General features: G+C 36.9%; 1 protein-coding gene across 1 annotated transcript in view; it reads left to right on the top strand.

The window, feature by feature from the left end:
* FBXL17 (F-box and leucine rich repeat protein 17) overlaps positions 1-19,492 on the top strand; it is a 298,475-nt gene that overhangs the window by 81,021 nt on the left and 197,962 nt on the right. Inside the window, exon 6 of the mRNA XM_082075890.1 lies at positions 12,786-12,916. Within this exon, the coding sequence (XP_081932016.1) occupies positions 12,786-12,916 (131 nt within the window). The remainder of the gene's footprint in view (positions 1-12,785; positions 12,917-19,492) is intronic.

Genomic DNA, 19,492 nt, shown 5'->3' with positions numbered 1-19,492 from the left:
TCCAGGGATGGTGACTCAGCCACTTCCCTGGGCAGTCTGTTCCAATGCCTGACACCTCCTTCCATCAAGAAATTGTTCCTAATATCCAGTCTAAACCTTCTCTGGTGTGACTTGAGGCCATTTCCTCTTGTCCTGTCACTTACTACTGAGAGAAAAAAACAACACCCTCCATGCTACAACCTGCTTTCAGATAGTTGTAGACAGCGATAAGGTCTCCTCTCAGCCTCCTTTTCTCCAGGCTAAACAGCCCCAGCTCCGTCAACTGCTCCTCATCAGACTTGTACTCCAGACCCCTCAGCACTTCTTCATCCTCCTTTGCACTCTCTGCAGCACCTCAATGTCTTTCTTGCAGTAAGGGGCCCAAAACTGAACACAGTATTCAAGGTGCGGCCTCACCAGTGCCGAGTACCAGGGGACGATCACTTCCATAGTCCTGCTGGCCGCACTATTCCTGATACAAGCCAGGATACTGTTGGCCTTTTTGGCCACTTGGGCACACTGCTGGCTCATATTCAGCTGGCTGTCAATCAACACCCCCAGCTCCCTCTCTGCCAGGCAGCTTTCCAGCCACTCTTCCCTGAGCCTGTAGCGCTGCCCGGGGTTGTTGTGACCCAAGTGCAGGACCCAGCACTTGGCCTTTTTCAACCTCATAGAATTGGCCTCTGTGCAACGATCCAGCCTGTCCACATCCCTCATAAATAATAAAATAGTATATATAGCTAAGAATTCTTGAAAAATTTCAAATGGGAAAATTGAACTTATTATAGCTGGTAAAGATGACTGTAGAAATGTGTATTGAATATGATAAGTTCTGGTAAACATAAAAATGGTTAAAGGGATTTTGAAGTAGCAAGTGGAAAGCATATTTAATGAAAACAGAGTGTGCTGAAAGAAAATACAGGGTTTTTTCTGCAGCTGTGCAGCCCTCTTATTGTCATGCAAAACCATTCAGCATATCTGCAAAACATTTTCATCAGTTTAGGGAAACTGAGTAGCTGAAGATACAGAAGAATTGAAAACATTTTGGAACATATTCAAAAAGAAATAACACAGAGAAATTAACTTGCATGGTAAAGATACAACACCTCAAAGGATGTAATTTGGAAAGGACTGTCTGTGTATATTGAAATCATGTAAAAGGAGCATATATCTGTGGATGAGAGAACTAATACAGTAACTTTCATGTCCTGTGAAAACTATATATGTATAACTATAGGTTAGATTTAGATATGCAACATAAATATAGGAGGTACATAATTTAGTAATCTGAGATAGACAGGTTATGTAGCCCAAGGCTTTGTGGGAAGTTCCCACACAGATCACTTTTCATTATTCTGGCCTAGATTTATTAGTAATAGATGACTTATCCTTCAACGAAGTGATTTTATAATCCCATGTATTTGATAATAGTCAAGATCTTGATTTTTCTTATAATATTTAATTCTGATTTTCATGTGGTTTAATAATAATGATTAGAAATCCCGACTTACATAGGAGTGACACTGTTTTACATAGTCCTTTGAAAATATCTTTGAAAACTTTGAACTTTGAAAACTTCATCTGGTATAAGTAATTGGTGCATGTGCTTTTTGTGGGGACTGAAGACTTAGTTAGTCCACTTTCCTTCCCTCAGGCTGTATCTATAGAAACCTTCTGTAAGCTTTGCATCATTGCGAACACAGTGATGTGACAATACTGAAAATTACATTTTTTAAAATTCTCAGAAATAATTGAGGAACTTGTGTTTTTGTCCTTGATAAGGGAATTCATTACTTAAAACATTCCTGTGAAGGTGATAAGTATTTACCATATATGTAGTATTGACTACTTCTTACTTTATTTGTCCCACTTTTCATTATTATGTCTTGTGCCTTCTCAAAGTTTTCTTTTTTGACGTATATTGAAAATTTTTAGGGACAGGTACCCTGGGAAGAGTATAAGGATGCTGCCTGGTTGTGTAGGGATGGGGGTCAGGAAGGGCAAGGCTCAGCTGGAACTGAACTTGCAAGGGACACAAAGAATAACAAAAAGGTCTTCTACAGGTATGTCAACCAGAAAAGTGAGGTCAAAGAAAGTGTACTCCCACTGATGGACACGACTGGCAAACTGGTAACAGTGAGCGAGGTACTTAACAAATTTTTGCCTCAGTCTTCACTGCAACTTCTCTTCCCACACCTCTCAAGTGAATGAACTACAAGATGGGGACTCAGGGAGCAAATTCCCCCCTACTGTAAGAGAAGATCAGGTTCAAGACCACCTGAGGAACCTGAACATATATTAGTCAATGGGACTTGATGAGATGCATCATGGAGTCCTGAGGGAATTGGCCGAGGTAGTTGCCAAGCCACTCTCCATGAGATTTGAGAAGTCATGGCAGTCAGGTCAAGTACCTCATGAATAGAAAAACAAACTCTGCACGCAGTCTCAAAAAAGGTAGGAAGGAGGACCCTGGGAACTATTGACCTGTCAGCATCGCCTCTGTGCCTGGGAACATTATGGAACAGATCCCTCTAGAAGCTAATGCTAAGACACATGGAGGATAAGGAGGTGATTTGAGACAGGCAGCACAGCTTCACCAAGGGAAGTCCCACCTGACCAGCATAGTGGCTTTCTAGAATGGAGTGACTACATCAGTGGACAAGGGAAGAACTATGGATGTCAGCTGTCTGGACTTCTATAAAGCCTTTGACCTGGTCCCCCACAACATCCTTCTCTCTACATTGTAGAGATACGGATTTGATGGGTGGACTGTTTGGTGGATGAGGAATTGGTTAGATGTTTGCATCCAGAGAGTAGTGGTCAACACCTCAGTGTCCAGGTGGGACAAGTGGCGTGGTTCAGGGGTCCGTATTAGGACTAGTGCTATCTAATATCTTCGTCAATAACATGAACAGTGGAATTGAGTATACTCTCAGTAGGTTTGCAGGTGACACCAAACGGAGTGCTGCAATTGATAGGTATGAGGGATGGGATGCCATCCAGAGGGACCTGGACAAGCTCAAGAAGTGGGCGTGTATGAATCTCCTGAGGCCAAGTGCAAGGTTGTACACCTGGGTCAGGGCAACCGCCAGTATCAGTACAAGCTGGGGGATGAAGAGGTTGAGAGCAGCCCTGCAGAGAAGGACTTGAGGGTACTGGTGGATGAGAAACTGGACATGTGCCAACAATGTGCACTTGCAGCCCAGAAGGCTGATCCTATCTCGGGCTGCATCAAAAAGAGCATGGCCAGCAGGTCCAGGGAGATTATTTTGCCTCTTCCCCACTGGTGAGACCTCACCTGTCCAGGTCTGGAGCCCTCAGTACAGGAAAGACATAAACCTGTATTGAACAGGTCCAGAAGTGGGACAGAAAGATGATCAGTGGGCTGGAACACCTCTCGTCTGAGGACAGGCTGAAAGAGTTGGGTTTGTTCAGCTGGGAGAAGAGAAGGCTCCAGGGAGACCTTATTGCAGCCTTTCAGTATTTCAAAGGGGCCTTTAAGAAAGATGAGAACAGGCTTCTTCACAGGGCCTGATATGATAGGAGGAGAGGAAATGCTTTTAAACTGAAAGTGAAGTGATTCAGCCTAGATATAAGGAAGAATTTTCCTACGATGAGGGTGGTGAAACACTGGCCCAGGTTGCCCAGAGAGGTGGTAGATGCCCCATCCCTGGAGACATTCAAGGCCATGCTGGATGGGGCTCTGATATAGTTGAAGATGTCCCGGCTCATGGCAGGGTTGTTGGACTAGATGACCTTGAAAGATCCCTTCCAACCAAGTGTATTCTCTGGTATAACTTCTGTAAGATTTGCTAAGTATTCTTTCACGTGAGTGACTATCTGTGCACAATAGCAAGGTACTTTTTAGATTTGTTACTACTTTAGATTGAAGTATATGTGCATGTATTATAGGCAAGTGGGATGATGCCATATATTGAACGAGAAGAGAGCATGTAAGAGATTTTCCCAGTAATGCAGAGACTGGGATATTGTATTGGAATTGAGGCTTCTTTACCGTGAAGCTATTGAGAAGTGAAATCCGGTTAATCTTGCTGCAGTGACTTTAGTAGTGTTTCCACCTGCCTCCTCTGGCAGGGGTTACTGATTTGTAGTACAGCAGGCAATTTTAACTAAAACTCTTGAATTGCACTGAGGCATCCAGCATAGGCAGATGTTCCATTTCTACAGTTTTTTTGGAGGAAGTAAGTTCCCAATGGGAGTTAAAACAACTCTCTGGGGAATAGTAATGTTAACTGCTGCATCTGTCTTTTCCACAGTTCATCAGTTGATGACATCTCTTTTTGGTTTATCCGTCATGTATTTCTTATTGTCAGTAGTACTTCATAAGTGCTTGCTAATAATTCCAGTCCCATGTGCTTAGAGAATGTGGAATCTGTTCCGTGCGGTACATGGCTCGTGAGCGTGTCCTGCAAGGCTGTGCAGAGCTAGTACCCTTCTGTACTTCTGCTTCCAGTGTGCAAAGTGAAGATAACACCACTGGTCTCTGTTCTAAAATTGCCTTGAGGCCAGTGAGTGTGTAAAAATTGAGTGGTTTATTATTATTATAGCTCCTCTCCAGTAATGTTAGCTCTCTTTAAAAATAGTGGTGCTTGAAAATTCCGAATTACAGTGCTGCTGAACTGCAGAGCTATTTTAATAGCTAATCCTGACGTATGGCAGTTAAAATGTTTTGTATTATAGTAAAATAAGAAACATTCAGGATTTATTTTCAATATTTTTCTATTGAACATAGTTAGATTTAAAAGATGGCTTCTTGAGCAAAACGATATCACACTAGTGTCTTTTTTCCCTGAGTTATTATAAATTAGAAAAAATGCTCATAAGGTAAATAATTTTTATTGGACAAGATTAAGTCACTGCATGTTAACACACGTGGAGAGAGAAAGGGGAAGAGGGAGAGTGTGTCTATACAATTCACAGACTTCCAGTTGGAACCAGTGGTTTGTTCTGATGACCTAGAATATTTCATTTTGCTTTGTAGCTCTAGTGTGTGAAACATTGTCGCAAAACATCTGAATGATGATCTTTTTTTCTCACTTGTTATTATCTTTCCCTGCATGATTTGTTTTTCTTGTTTTCTCTCTTTTTCCCATCCTCTCTCAAAAGTTTATTGCAGGTTATTTTTTTACTTTTCACTTTCTTCTTTTCCTGTAAGCACAAAAATCCATGCAAAGGTGCAAGGTTTCTGTGTATGTTAGGTAATTGTATTAACGACTAAACAACTAGGTGGATAATTTTTATTCATTAAGCGTGAGTAAGAAACTCTATATGCTAACTAGTAGAGATTTTTTTTTTTTTTTAATTTTATATCTTTTGCCCCAAAAGTGGTGGTATTTTCTTCTCCTCTTATGGTAATTGCTTCTCTAATTGTTTCACTTCTAATATAATTTTAACAGCTGGCATCAGCAAATCTTGACATTTAGTCAGAGCTTTATTTGCAAGCCACTTCTTTGGCTTCTTTCTCAGAGTTCTGACTTATACTGCTACAAAGCAATTATTCTTCATATAACTCTGTGCTTCTACAGCACGTACTTCTGACAGACTATGTTTGGTAAAGTTCATTACAGGTATTTTTATCTAAACTTGTGAATCCTAGGACATCTTAATAGGAAAAAGTTCTAACTAATTCTTCTAATCACAAATACATGACGTCAGCTTATATCCAAAAACTTCTGGAATAATGTGATCTTTCTTTGTCTTACATTTTTTACTTAAGAGTCATGTCCAATCTAATTGAGTCATACCGGTGTCTGAGTTGGTGTCCAGTATGAAGGTAATCAAAATTCAGATTTTTAGAGCCAGTATGTTTGGGAATCATTCACCGCAGACATTATCAGCTTGACAGATATATAATGATAATCCACACATTACAAGATTGATTTTGCAGGAGCCTTTTCTAAACTAAGGTACTGTATGGTCCCTTTTTTTTAGTAACTGATTTGTTTTGACATGAAGTGCTCTGCTTTATGTTCTTGTTATGGTAATATTTTAGCATACCATCTGATCTTAAAATCATCTTGCTTTTTAACTAAGAAAATGTTTCTTCTTCTATGGTTAGGTCTAGGGAAAATAGTTTTTTAAGTAATTTGTATAATGAACCTCTATCTCATAGCATATGATTTATTTAAATCTGTTTGTATTTAATAAAATGTTTTAAATGTTAGTCTTCCAATCATAGGAAAAAAATCATTAAATAAAGATTTCTAAACATAGTGATTCTGGGAGACTATTGCTGAGAATTGGCTTAATACTTGAAATGTTGTGATTGTATAGACTGTATAAGAGAACCTTGTTACATCTAGTCAAAATAAAGCTGACTGCTTTGTAGAATGACGTCGAATTACCTGTTTCCCTCTTAGAGTTTGTTTTTGGCACTTCTAAGAATTTTATAGTAGTACCCAACTGCAGTTACTTTCAAGGAGCAATAAGTAAATAAGGCATTGCAGAGAAGATTGATTGCATGGTTGAAAGTGTTTCAGTGTTTTGGGGGTGTATGAAACTTTCCAAAAAAAGAAAAAAGAAGGTTTATTAAAGCTACTTAAGAGTAACTAACACAGAGTAAACTATAACTCAGTGATAATGTAATTCAGCAGTTACTTTTAGAGTTTATAAACTGGAAATAAGTCCTGTAATGTGGGTACTATACGTGCAGTTTATGTGTGTGTGCAAGTAGCTCCTCTTCAGTAGGTCTTAATGTTAGAAAGGAAGGCAACGTATTTATTTTTGTAGCATAGCTTGTAAAAGCATGCATGCAATAAATCAAAATACAAATTATTATTATCAGTCATCTTGGAAGGAGTAGAAGTTTGAATACAAATGTCATTCACTTTCCTATTGTGTCTTGCTGTGGTACATTACAAAACAAAGGAATCTATTGTATAAATTTTTTTCCTTAATGAACATAAATTTCTTCTCCTCCTTCTTTCTCCTATTTTTTCTGAGGCATGTTTTGTGGTGAGGTGGTATTGTTGTTTTGTGTGTGTGTGTGTGTGTGTGTGTGTGTGGTTGGTTGGTTGGTTGGTTGGTTGGTTTTTTACAAATATTTACACTCTCAAAAACAAACTTTCTCAGTCTTGGTGGTTTTTGGTTGGTTTGTTTGTTTGGGTTTTTTTGTTGTTGTTGTTTTTTGTTTTTTGTTTTTTTAATGAGCAACGCAAATTAAATCTCTGTGCTTATAACACTGGCTTTGAATGAGTATTTTGTATTTAAGCAATGGGAGCTTAATGTTCTGAAATGTCTAACTTTAAGAAATTGAATTAAGGTTGTGAATGTGCAGAACATTAAATCAGTCTATGGGAAAATAGTCTCTACTGCAACTATTCAATCATTTTCCAAGTCTTTAAACCATGTATGATTAGTGTTTCAGGAACACAGTATATCTCATAGTTCAATTACTTCAGGTCTTAAGTAAAAGTTAATGTCTGTAACTTTAAAGAAATAGTTTATAGATTCTATTGACATAATAATAAAAATAATGTGATTTTCAGTTTTTCCAGGTTGCTATTTTTGATCATAGATTTGCTTTGGGGGGCTTAAGTCAGAGAGCAGTTTACTCCCTGAAGGTACATATACACAGAGAGCGTCAAGAAAATTAAGCTTGATTAGCAAAATATGTGAATTTAAAACTCATTAAGTCCATATAAGTACTTTCCTTCAGAAATAATTTGACTTTTGTTCTGGAGAGGTTTGATCTTACGTGAATTGCTTAGTGGTGGACTTGGTTTTATGTTTGGACTCAATAATCTTACAGGTGTTTTCCAATCTAAATGATTCTATAGTTCTATGATTTTTAAGGAAGCATCTCTACAGAAATTGTGGAAGTGTGCAGGGGAAAAAAAAAAAAGGGTGGGGAAGGAATAACTGCATACTCAGTATATTTGTAGTCCTCTATAATAACAGCTAATTATTCACAGGAGTTGATACACCCACACTGAAAAATTTCTTGTGATCCCAATGGTAATAGTTATTTTTTAATAATCTAAAGCGTATGAAATTTATCCTAACCTTGAACAGTCTCAAATCAGACTTTTTTTCTCTCTCTTTTTTCGTTTTTTAAATTTTTTTTCAAGTACACTAGCTTCTTGATTAGCATTACATGTATTTTAATATTACAAGTTCTAGTAATCAAGATATAAATCTTATGAACTCTGTAACACTCAGGCACACAAATACTATGATAATTTCTGAATCTTTAAGTATATCAGCCTCCGCAAAATTTCATTTAAACCAACCAACAAAAGTATCAAACGAAAATGATTTTATCATGATTTAAAATATTTGAGATCCAAAATAGTGGGTACTTTCTTAAAAATGTTAGGATTAAATTTTTTTATTTTAATATCTTTTTCAAAGAATGGAAGCTCTGTGTTTCAAACTTCCTTTGTCAAAAAACATTTTGTCATCTAAGTGGTTCTTTTGCATCTGACATTAACAGAGGAATAATTCCTTGTCAGTACATTTTAAGAGGCAGTCTCTTCACAAAACCTTTACATATTGGTTTATCAACTCTCTGCTAGTGGGACTGAGAGGAAGGGACCAACATCCTTTTCCCTTCTCATCTCATTCATCTTACTAGACACCCTCTGAAATTTGAAAACTATTATTATATTTTCTTGTACAATTTTAACACTGAGTCAACATTGAGTGATTTCAGCAAGCTTGTGTATATACGTAGCACACAAAATTGGTTTGACTGTTCTTGCTTTCTCTTAATTATTCTATTTTATTTTCTACTTCAGATTTTTAAGCTCTCTACTATTTGCATTGTCTATTTTATTGTCTAAGCAAAAACAAAGAGAAAAACATTTTTTTTTCCTGGTACCCTGAGACTGAGTATCTAAGTCACAGAATACCCTTTTCCTGTGGAAAAATGCTAATTAAAGGTATGCTATTTTAATCTGAAGTTTTATGCATGCACTGAAGATTCAAGTGACCCAACTCTCCAATTGTCTGCTTCAAAGAAGTTTAATTTTTGTTTTTATATCATACTACTTTTAGATGTGAGGGAGGATTAGAGGTAGAATATAAAACCTATGTAATTTGTCTTGTCTTTTTTTTACTAATACAAGTGATTAAGAAAGAATTCAGCATTGTAGCATTAACCCTTTACAATTACTTTTGGAGGTAAAATATAAAATAGGACATCTTTCAGTAAAGTATCCATCCCATTTTTTTAATGGAAAATTGTTACATATACTTTTACAACAATTCTCTGACAGGTAATAAGATGTTCATACCTCTGATTTAAACAGGCAAAAAGGGGTATTCATTTCATCTGTCATGTTCAGGTCAATGCAAAATCTTGTCAGAAGGTCCAGTATTCAAGAGTACTGCAACTCTTGAAAGCTCATCTGAAATGGCAATAATGAGGTTGTATAGATCAAATTATACTTGAGGACTTTTTATCAATCTGAAGCAGTCTCTTCAAACTTTTCTAAGACAGTGAGGTTTTCTGGATTGAGTACATAGTCCCTGATAAAAAGAAGAATTAACCTACCAAGTATGTCAGGTGCCAGATCTGTTGTTTAAAATGAATGAATGTGACAGTAAAAGGGGCAAGTGATGGTTCATATTCTCCTGTGGCAGTAGAGGATAAATTCTACCCTGGAACCCCTATTAATTTGGTCAGTAGGAATACTAGGAATTAAGTTTAGATTTTGAGTCTGCCCATGCAATGTAAAAGTCTTTTTTTCCAGGGAAGCCACAAATTCTTTCTGCTGCATTCATCTTTGCCTCGGTGAGGCAGTGTGCTGGTTTTGACTGGACTAGAGTTAGTTTTCTTCACAGTAGCTTGTATGAGGCTGTTTTGGATTTGTGCTGAACACAATGTTGATAGCACAGGGATGTTTTAGTTCTTGCTGAGCAGGGCTTGCACAGAGAAAAGGCCTTTTCTGTGCCTCCCACAGCTCCTCCAGCGAGGAAGCTGGGGGTGCACAAAAAGTTGTAAGGATACACAGCCGGGACAGCTGACCCCAACTGACCAAAGGGATATTCCGTACCATATGATGTAATGCTCAGCAATAAAATTAGGGGGAAGGTTGGTGGGGTGGCCACTGCTTGGACACTGACTCATCGTCAGTTGGTTGGTGGTGAGCAAGTGTTTTCATTTGTATCACTTGTCTTTCTTGGGTCCTTATTTTTCTCACTTTTCATTGTTTTCCTTTTCATGATTGTTATTAGTACATTTTAATTATTAAGCTATTCTTAACCCACGAGTTTTCTCACTTTTACTCTTCCAATTCTCTTCCTGTCCTGCTGCTGGAGAGAATGAATCAGTGGGTGCATGATGCTTAGTTTATGGCTGGGGTTAAACCATGACAAGTAGATACTGTTACCTCTTACCTAATTTGGAGCTGCGTTAGTTAGACACTTTTCAAGAAACACCTGCCTCCATACACTGTTCTATCTTTGATGTAAGTTTTTACTCTGTAAGTAATAATCATGACCAAAAAGTCACCAGTATTGTCACCTGCTCATAAGAAGAGCGTTGTCATGAAAGAAGGCATGTTTTAGTTAATAATTTTGGTTTTTAAAATGGGAAGATATTCTGCTTGTCTTTGAGGTCTTCTGGTGAATATTTGTTTACTGTCATAGAGCATATGCGTTGTTGAATTGTCCAGTAAGTTTATTTTCTGTGGCATAGTAATTGGCCATGCTGTTGCCAACATAGTATATAGGCTGAAGTATCTAATATGAATAGGTGTATAAAGGTAAGGAAAACTCAAGTTGCTCTGTGCTTCCCTTTCTTGACAGAAGAAATGCAGAAAAAATAAAGGATTGACTGTGAGCTTTTTTTGATGCATTGTAGTAGGTCTTTTAAACTTCCTGCTGGAGCAGTATGTATAAAATGCACCGAGACAGAGCTTGTAAAATCTGTCCGTTTTACCAACACAATATGAATCATTATGTACTTTTCTCCATAGTAGGCAAGTAAGATTATCTGAAGTACAATGGGATTACAACAAGCACCTCCACAGTACACCTGTGGTAGTATCCTGATAATAGGAATGTTATTGTCCTACTTCCTGTAGACATACTATTGGAGTTTAACTCCAGCCAGCAAATAGGACCATGCAGCCATAAGGCCACTGCAGCCCCCCTTTGAGAGGAATGGAGGAGAGATTGAAAAGGGAAAGAAACCCCAAAATGCAGCAAAGCTCATGGGTTGGGATAAGAACAATTTAATAAGGCAGCAAAGGAAGAGAAAATAATAATAATAACTGTAATAATAGAATATACAAACCAAGTGATGCACAATGCAATTGCTCACTGCCTGTGACACCAATAGCTTGTCCATTCCCGAGCAGCCAGTATTTGCCCCCTGGCCAGCTCCGGTTTATGTCGTGAGCATGATATATGGTAAAGAACATCCCTTTGGCCAGCTTGGGTCAGCTCTCCTGGCTTTGCTCCCTGTCAGCTTCTTGTGCAACTGGCACAGCATGGAAGCTGATAGGTCTTTGACTACCTGACAACAACAAAGACATGGCACTATACCAGCTACTACAAAGAAAATTAACTCTGACCCAGCTGAAACCAGGACGCATACCCGGCAGTTGTTTCTCTCAGGTCAGGTCCCATAATTTTATACTTGTTCTGCAGAATTTATGGAAGCATATGTGGTTTATCTTCAGCTTTAGTTAGAAGAATGTTAAAAACTTCTGGAACAAAACAGCAGAACATTAGTTTCTGTAGAAGCCTACATACTTTTATTTTATTTTATTTTATTTTATTTTATTTTATTTTATTTTATTTTATTTTATTTTATTTTATTTTATTTTATTTTATTTTATTTTATTTTATTTTATTTTATTTTATTTTATTTTATTTTATTTTATTTTATTTTATTTTATTTTATTTTTCTTAAATACATTCATTTAATAATTAACTACTGAGGTGGACCAGTTATATGATCTCGGTTGTATGCCTTTGCTTAATCAAATCCTTAGTGACTTAAATCACTGAATAGGATTATTTTTTCCTCTCTTACAGGGAAGGTAAATTTAATTAAAGTGTCAGTAATACTTAATGCGATTATTTTTCCAGAGTATAACAGAGATTATTTCAGACAGCTTAAAAAGCAAACAGCACTTGGAGGTTATTGTTGACTAAATGATCTGTTATTTAAGGACACTGCAGAAACCTGTAAAATTTTTCTTCTTTGAATCCGTTGCTCATAAAAGTAAAAAGGTTTTGTTTGCCTTTGAAGGACATTATAATGATTAACAACAGTAATAAGTCAGATTAATCAGTGCATAAATCTTAATCATGTAGTTCTGTGTCTCCAGCTTCTGTTGTTTAGAATATCCAGGTTATTACTGATGACTGTGCAGGTGACCCTACAGTATAAATACTGTATTTTCCAGAGAGTTTGTAATATTTATCTAGCCTGAAAGCCTTAGACTGTGGAGTCTCTAATAACATGCATTTGAATCTAAGCACAAATGTGCTATCTCCTCTTCCTTCCATGCCTTGTTTTCTTATGATTAAGTGAGTTGCTATGATACCTTGGTGTCTTACACTCCTTACATTTAAAGTGAGGAAGGTGTAGGCCCCAATTGTAGATGTATCGGACCATGAGTGAAAGTTTCTTGATTTCATGGAGTAACTGAGTGGCTGAATTCCAGTGAATATCTCTGTTTCCTTTTTGTGAAAAATAGAATAATCTCAATTTTCTTGACTAGCTCAGACATACTATGCATGATTCCAAAAAGTTTAACAGTTTTTATAACAGTTATGCATGTGAAGAAATTTCAGATTATTTCTTTCTATCATATTTGTCTCAATAGCTAAGAAATCTTTCCAACTTGGATCTCCGTCATATCACAGAACTGGACAATGAAACGGTGATGGAAATAGTAAAGAGATGCAAAAACCTTAATTCCCTCAATCTGTGTCTGAACTGGATCATTAATGACAGGTATGATATGGCATCTAAAACCAGTATAAATCAATTTAACTAGTTATATAGTTGACGATAAATCCTTATGGCTTGGGGGTTGGAGGAAGTCTATAAAAGCAAACTGTTTTCTGAGTGTTTGGTTTTGCCTGTTTTGGGTAAATCATCTAGATGCATATTTTGCAGAGTGTTTTTATACTTCTGTGGTGGAGAGAAGTTTAGTTATAACTGGATGGCGGCACCAATCTATTTCATGTAGATTTCATGAGAACATGCTGTTTACCATGTGTAATTGAAATGTACAATTGCAATTATGACTCCAGTAAGTAGCTAGGATTTATAGGCATAAAAACAGTTAAGCATATTTTTGACTGCATAAGGAAATATTAACTGCTTGTGGGTTAAGTAGTGGAATTAATGTTTTTTTAGAAAGCAACAAGTCCATCATTTTTTGGCAAATAGACTCTCCAGAATGAGACAGAAAGAATAACTGGGGTATTAACTTAGGCTTTTCTTTATGACCAGAATAACTCCTATCTTGCTGTATTCTGTCCTTTTGATCAAGTAATTTATTTAAACATTAAGTGCACACCAATGATGTATAGTTATATTACAGATCAGGTGAAAAATTAAAATATTGATAATTTTTAAAGTGGAAATTTCCTCTTAAATGAGAAAATTGAGCACAGCCACAATCTCAAGGTGCACAGGAAAGAACATTTTGAATTGCTTTTAACATATTGTATTTCTTCCTCATGATTACAGATTATTTTTCCAGCATACTTTTTTTCAAAGTTTTCTGAAGTCTAAGAATGTACTAAAGTGTAAATGAGTTTATACTTCGGTGAATGTGTGATGTTCTAAAAATATGAAAATTTAAATGTGTTGAATAGGAAGTACCATAAGTACCACTGAAGTTTTACTAGAACTCCTTTTAACCTTTAAGACTGTTTTTTGGTTATGTAGGTTTAGGTCAGACCCTTAGTATAATTTCCTTGGTTTTGAAAGCATAGAGTTGCTCCAGATCTTGCTGTCTGTAGGACCTTATTTGCATATGCAGAATAAGGCTACTGTAACAGAAAATGTTAGAATAAGTCAAGAAAAAAATACTAAGAAGAAAAATATAAATTTAGGACAGGCACTTTTCACGTTTTAATTAAAGCACTTAGAAATGGTACAACTTTCTGCATGAATGGTTTGAGTAGGACAATCAGTTAAGTATCATCCAAACTTATGTCAAACTGTTCTTCAAATTACTTTTACTAGAATTATGAGAATAAGAAATATATATTTTAATTATATGCATATGACTCTAAAACTTAATATTGAATATAGTTAGAATTATGGGGCTTAACAGGAAAAGGAAGCCTTTTCCAGCAATGACAGCCTGCTGTTATATGTAAACTTTTAGGTCATTGACTTTTGTCTCTGTAGTTCTTCCCATTTTGTGTTTGTGTCTGATCATACCTTTCAGTACTTTTTCAACCTGTGACTGATAACTAAAACTTGACCACAAATTTAACTATTTAAATTAGCTTCTAGCTAAAAGCAAAGAAAGAAACATTTAGAAAATGGTTACTGCCTTTTAAAAATCTTATTCATGGGTAGTCACTTGGCAATTCAAGTATTTATCATATTTTACAAGCAAGATGAAGCTCCCAATATTAGTCTTAACTGAATAAAGTAATTTCCCCTACTCCTCCTAAATGCTGAATTAAGAATTTCTGAAACTCATGTAAAAGGAATGTGGTACAACCAGTGAGCTTTAATCAATGCACGCACCAGTTCAGCCGAGTATTCACTTTGAGGATATTCACTTTGAGGTTATGAGTGATCCTTCAGGACTGTTCAGGTGCTTGCCTTGGATAAAAACCCCAGTTAATTTAAACTAAATAAATCAGTGTATTAATGATTTAAAGCAAGATGAGCGCCTTTTTTTTTTTTTTTTTAATGCTTTTTATTTGATGGCTCCTAGTCAGAGGGGATGTTGGAAGAGATTCTGCATTTTGATGCCTTTGAGTAAGTCTTTTGTTTATCATTGTTTCCAACACATATCAGATAGTAACAGTCTAATGTTTCACCTGACTCCTGTTTGTAAGATAGAGAGATCAGTTTCACCACCTAACCCTGAGACCCCCTAAGCCCCCACCTCCTGTTGTCAAGCCTGCTTACTTGTGAGATCCAGCTACACAGGGCTTGTATTCTAGATTTTTTTCAGACTTAACAAGATACTTTTTTGTCCTCCTAGAATGATGAAAATTGGGTGGGATTTTTTTTTTCTTGGAAAGCTGTTTTCCTCCATTCATCTTGCAGAGTTGAGGGTGAAAGGAAACAAGAATGTTTAGTATAGCCTAAAGATGTATCCTATAAATTATCTTCTAAAGGTAGTTGATTATTGGTAGGTTTTACAGCAAAAGTAAATTACTGGTTTTAAAACTATTTTAGATTTCTTTGTTTCCAGAAATGCAGGAAAAAAAACCTTTCCATAAGCAAAGCTGTGGCATCAGAACATTTGTAACTCTCTCTTGCTTGTCATGGTCTGTGACCATTGCATTTCTTGCTAAATAACTGGAAGGAACTGAAACAGAGTGCAAGATCTCTGTATGGCAAGCACTTGCTAAGATGTTGGGTACTGTGATTCTTTTGCACATGCAAACAAGAATTATTATTTCTCTGATTTGATTAAAGCCATTTTTGTTAGTTTTGAAAGTATGCATCTAAAAGGTTTGTGTAAGGCAGTAAAAAATAATTTATTTTTACCTAAGGCAAAAATATGTTCAGTATGTTCAGCTGAGGTACTCTTAATGTAAGCTTTAAATTGAAAGGAAAATGGATCTCTTAGTGACTTGTAAAAAAGTCTGAAACTTGAGAATTAAGCAAGATTTAAAAAGACCTATTTAAGATATTTAGCATAATGATTTATTCTGTAATTATTACAGCTCTCTAAAAAGCTTCATAGTTGGTTAAATATGTTATACTAACAGTCCTACTACTTCTTTCAAATATGAACAAAATAAAACAGCAAATGCTTTTTGTATGTGTCATGAGCAGATAATCTCAAGTCTTTGCAATTGTAAAGGAGTAAATATGAATTCTCCGTACATGATGGGGTGAATAATATACTCCGAGACTTGTTTTAAGTAATCTTATCACCTTGAAGTTGTCTTAATGATCACTATATGTTTTCTTTTGAATTTCAATTGATGCAATAAAAGTAGAGACATCTAGAAATAAATCTAATGAGGGATTCCGGAAAATGTAGTATGGCATTCTGGCAAACTTTTCAGAGGTGTGTGATTTTTCTAATAGTTTGAGGAACATCTGCCATGTATTATATCAGTAAATGATCAAGGATCAAGCAGCAGTTAATCTAATGTTTTTTGGTAAACCTTATCACTGTGTACCTTAAGTTGCAATTCACTTCACATTCTGTATTACATAATTCTCCTAGAGATAGACATTTAAAAGCTATGCATTGACTGAAGTCTTCAGAGTATTTCTGCTTGCTTAAGTCATCCCTCTTATTGAAATACTCCCCTAGTAATATTTGTGGAGAAGGTATTTCCCAGCCCCTGTTGTATCTGAGGTTCTTCTAATACACATCATTGTGCAGGGAATAGTGCAGATAAGATAAGGAACTTGATCTAGAGCTACAGTGAGATTTTTTTGGTGCCATAGCACTGCCAGTCATCTGGGTTAAGGTTCTACCTGCATAACAAGATTAATGATTGGTTGTGCGGTCACAGAACAATAATTTCCCAACTATTCAAGAACTTTGGTCTTGCCTCTGTAGGTAGTGCAGTGTTCTTGTAACAATGCCTCAAGAGAGCTGTATCTTTTCACATAATTTATCACACACTGATTATAGGTGACTTTGCTAGCAGGTGCTGAGATTTGCAGAGCATCTGGAGGTTGCTGGGAGTAAGCTGTGGTTGTGACTTGGAGGCAGATAGGCAGCATCTTCATGGTACAGTAAAACAGTGAATAATGTTAGTTGATGACCTTGTAGTGGTATTGCTTACTGCTATCAGACTTCTGATTAGTGATGTGAGGGAAGATAAGCATTATTTGTACCTACTTGAGCTTCCAGAACAGATTGGAAGCCTGGCTTGGGTCTAATTATGCCAGTTCTGAGAAAGCTGCTGTCCTTCTGTAGTGCTTTCATGAAATATCACTGTGGATAAACCAGAGTAAATGCTGTGATGGGACAGCCTCCTGTACTGTAATGATTAAGACTTGTTGAGACTTCTGTTTGGAGTCCAAGATGGAGGAAATTGGAAATACAGTTCTTTGACAACGGGTAGTATTCAGGGAGTCAAGATACAGAAAAAATTCAGAGCAAACATGGTGAATGGTTGGAAACCAGACCATAAGCCTGCAAAAAAAAATGTTTGTGTAGCAGAATAGTTAGGAGAAACGAAAATTTGTCTTCTGAAGAGGCTCGGTCAGCTTGATTCTGCTGGGTCACTAATATAGCATCATTTTCTCAGAATTTGGGTATCTTACCTCTTGACATACAACATACGGGGTTTCTACATTGTTATTTAGCAGAATAAATTGTTTAATGTGGTCTGCCGTATGCTAGAGAAGTGTATAAAAAAATTGTGTTGACTGCCTACCATGAGTTAATGTGAACGCATGTAATCAGCCTTGGGAGCATCTGCTGTGCTCTAGGTGTGTTGCGGGTAGAGGATTGAACAGTTTCAGCTGGGGTGCTGAAGATTGTTTCAGCAGGTTATTAGCTAACTATGTTTAGTCCCAGGGCTGCTGGTGTATGTGAATGCCTCAGCATTTCATTAGCAGACGCGATCATCAAGATAATATCTCAGTTCTCACAGTATATTTTTAATCAAATGCAGGATTAATGAATGCTAGGATTGTTTTCAAGAAGAATAATAAAATTAATCTTGCCTTTCTGAAAGTATAAGTCTCTGCATATTTGATGTGGAAATTATTTATTAAAGTTATTTCTAAAATAAAATCTATAAAGCTTTCACCTTGCCTATGTTTTTGCACAGGCAAAAGTGTTCATTTTATCTGTAGCGACTACAAATGCTAATATAGTATTTTAGTATTCATCACCTTTGATCTGACTGAAGTGGAAATGTCATTCAGGAGCACTGATACTTATTCCTGTCATTTTGTATAATCTGGACTTGGGGATATAGCAGAGTCTTCCAGAAAAGTAACTGTACATTCATATTATATTTGTCGTGAATCATTCTGGGTGAATACTAGCATTTCTTAATTCTAATTTTATTTCATGTTTTCAGTCTTATCTGAAAGATTATCTCCTTTGAGTTCTCTGCATATTTATCAGATGCTTAGTCAGCTGCATTAAAAACCTGAACTCCATAAAAAGTTATATAATGTAACACAAAATAATTTTACTATTAAATTTACTTATTATTTTGAATGTCATACTTTTTAATTAAATTTGTAAGAAAATTTGCTTCACCCTGCAGATGCATTTTTTAAGCTGATTTGGGGCTGTCAGATTTTTTTAAATTTCAAAAGAAAGCATAGATGTTGGACAAAGAAAGATAATTGCCATGCTTTGGTGAATTATCTACTTAAATTCTGGGTTGTCTCTTCTTTTTTTTTTTTTTTTTTTTGAAGTAATTATGAGAAAATGTATGAAAAAGTAATCCGTTGTGGTTAGTCAAGAGTGGTGGGTTAATGTTGGCTAGCTGCCAGATGCTTACCCATGTGCTCTGTCATTGCTCCTCACCACTAACAGCACAGAAGGAGAAAATAAGATGGAAAAGCTCAGTGTCAAGATGAAGGGAGATCACTCATTAGTTTCTGTCACAGGCAAAACAGACTTGGGTAGGGGCAGATTAATTTATTGCCAATTAAAAACATATCAGGGAAGTGAGGAAAAAAAGGGCAAAAATAAACCACCTTCCCTCACCCTCCCATTCTTTCCAGTCTTAACTTCAGTCCTTTCATTACCAGCTTATCTACCTCTTCCTCCTGAAGTAGTGCCGGATGGTGGGAAACAGGAATTGCACTCAGTTCATCTCTGCCTCTCCATCCTCACACTTCTTCTGCTCCAGCATAGGCTCTTGTACAGGATTTATGTTGCAAGGTTTTGGAATGGGGCTCCAGGGGTGGCTTTTGTGAGAAAATACCAGAAGTGACTCCTGTGTTGGACAAAGCCAGTGCCAGCCAGCTCGAAAATGAAGAGGAGATGAGGAATGAGAATGTGTGAGAAACAGACAGCAAGGTCAGTGAAAGAGGAAGAGGTGCTCCAGGCATTGGAGCAGAGATTCCTCTACAGCCTGTAGTTACATAGGCTGTCCCCCTGCAGCCCATGGAGGTCCATGGTGGAGCAGGTATCCACCTGCAGCCCGTGGAGGTCCATGGTGGAGCAGGTATCCACCTGCAGCCCATGGAGGGCCCCATGAAAGAGCAGATGGATGTGCTCTGATGGAACTGTGACCCCACAGAGGGACCATGCTGGAGCAGGCTCCTGGCAGGAACTGTGGCCAGTGGTGAGGAGTGTGGACACTGGAGCGCGTTTTCTGACAGGACTATAACCCTATAAAGGGGACCCAGGCTGGAGTAGTCCATTCCTGAAGGATTGCATCCAGT

Source organism: Streptopelia decaocto (assembly GCF_964273445.1).
Source record: "Streptopelia decaocto genome assembly, chromosome: Z".
Classification (NCBI taxonomy): Eukaryota; Metazoa; Chordata; class Aves; order Columbiformes; family Columbidae; genus Streptopelia; species Streptopelia decaocto.
The sequence above is the reverse complement of the archived record's forward strand: the minus strand, read 5'-3'. Positions and strand labels throughout refer to the sequence as shown.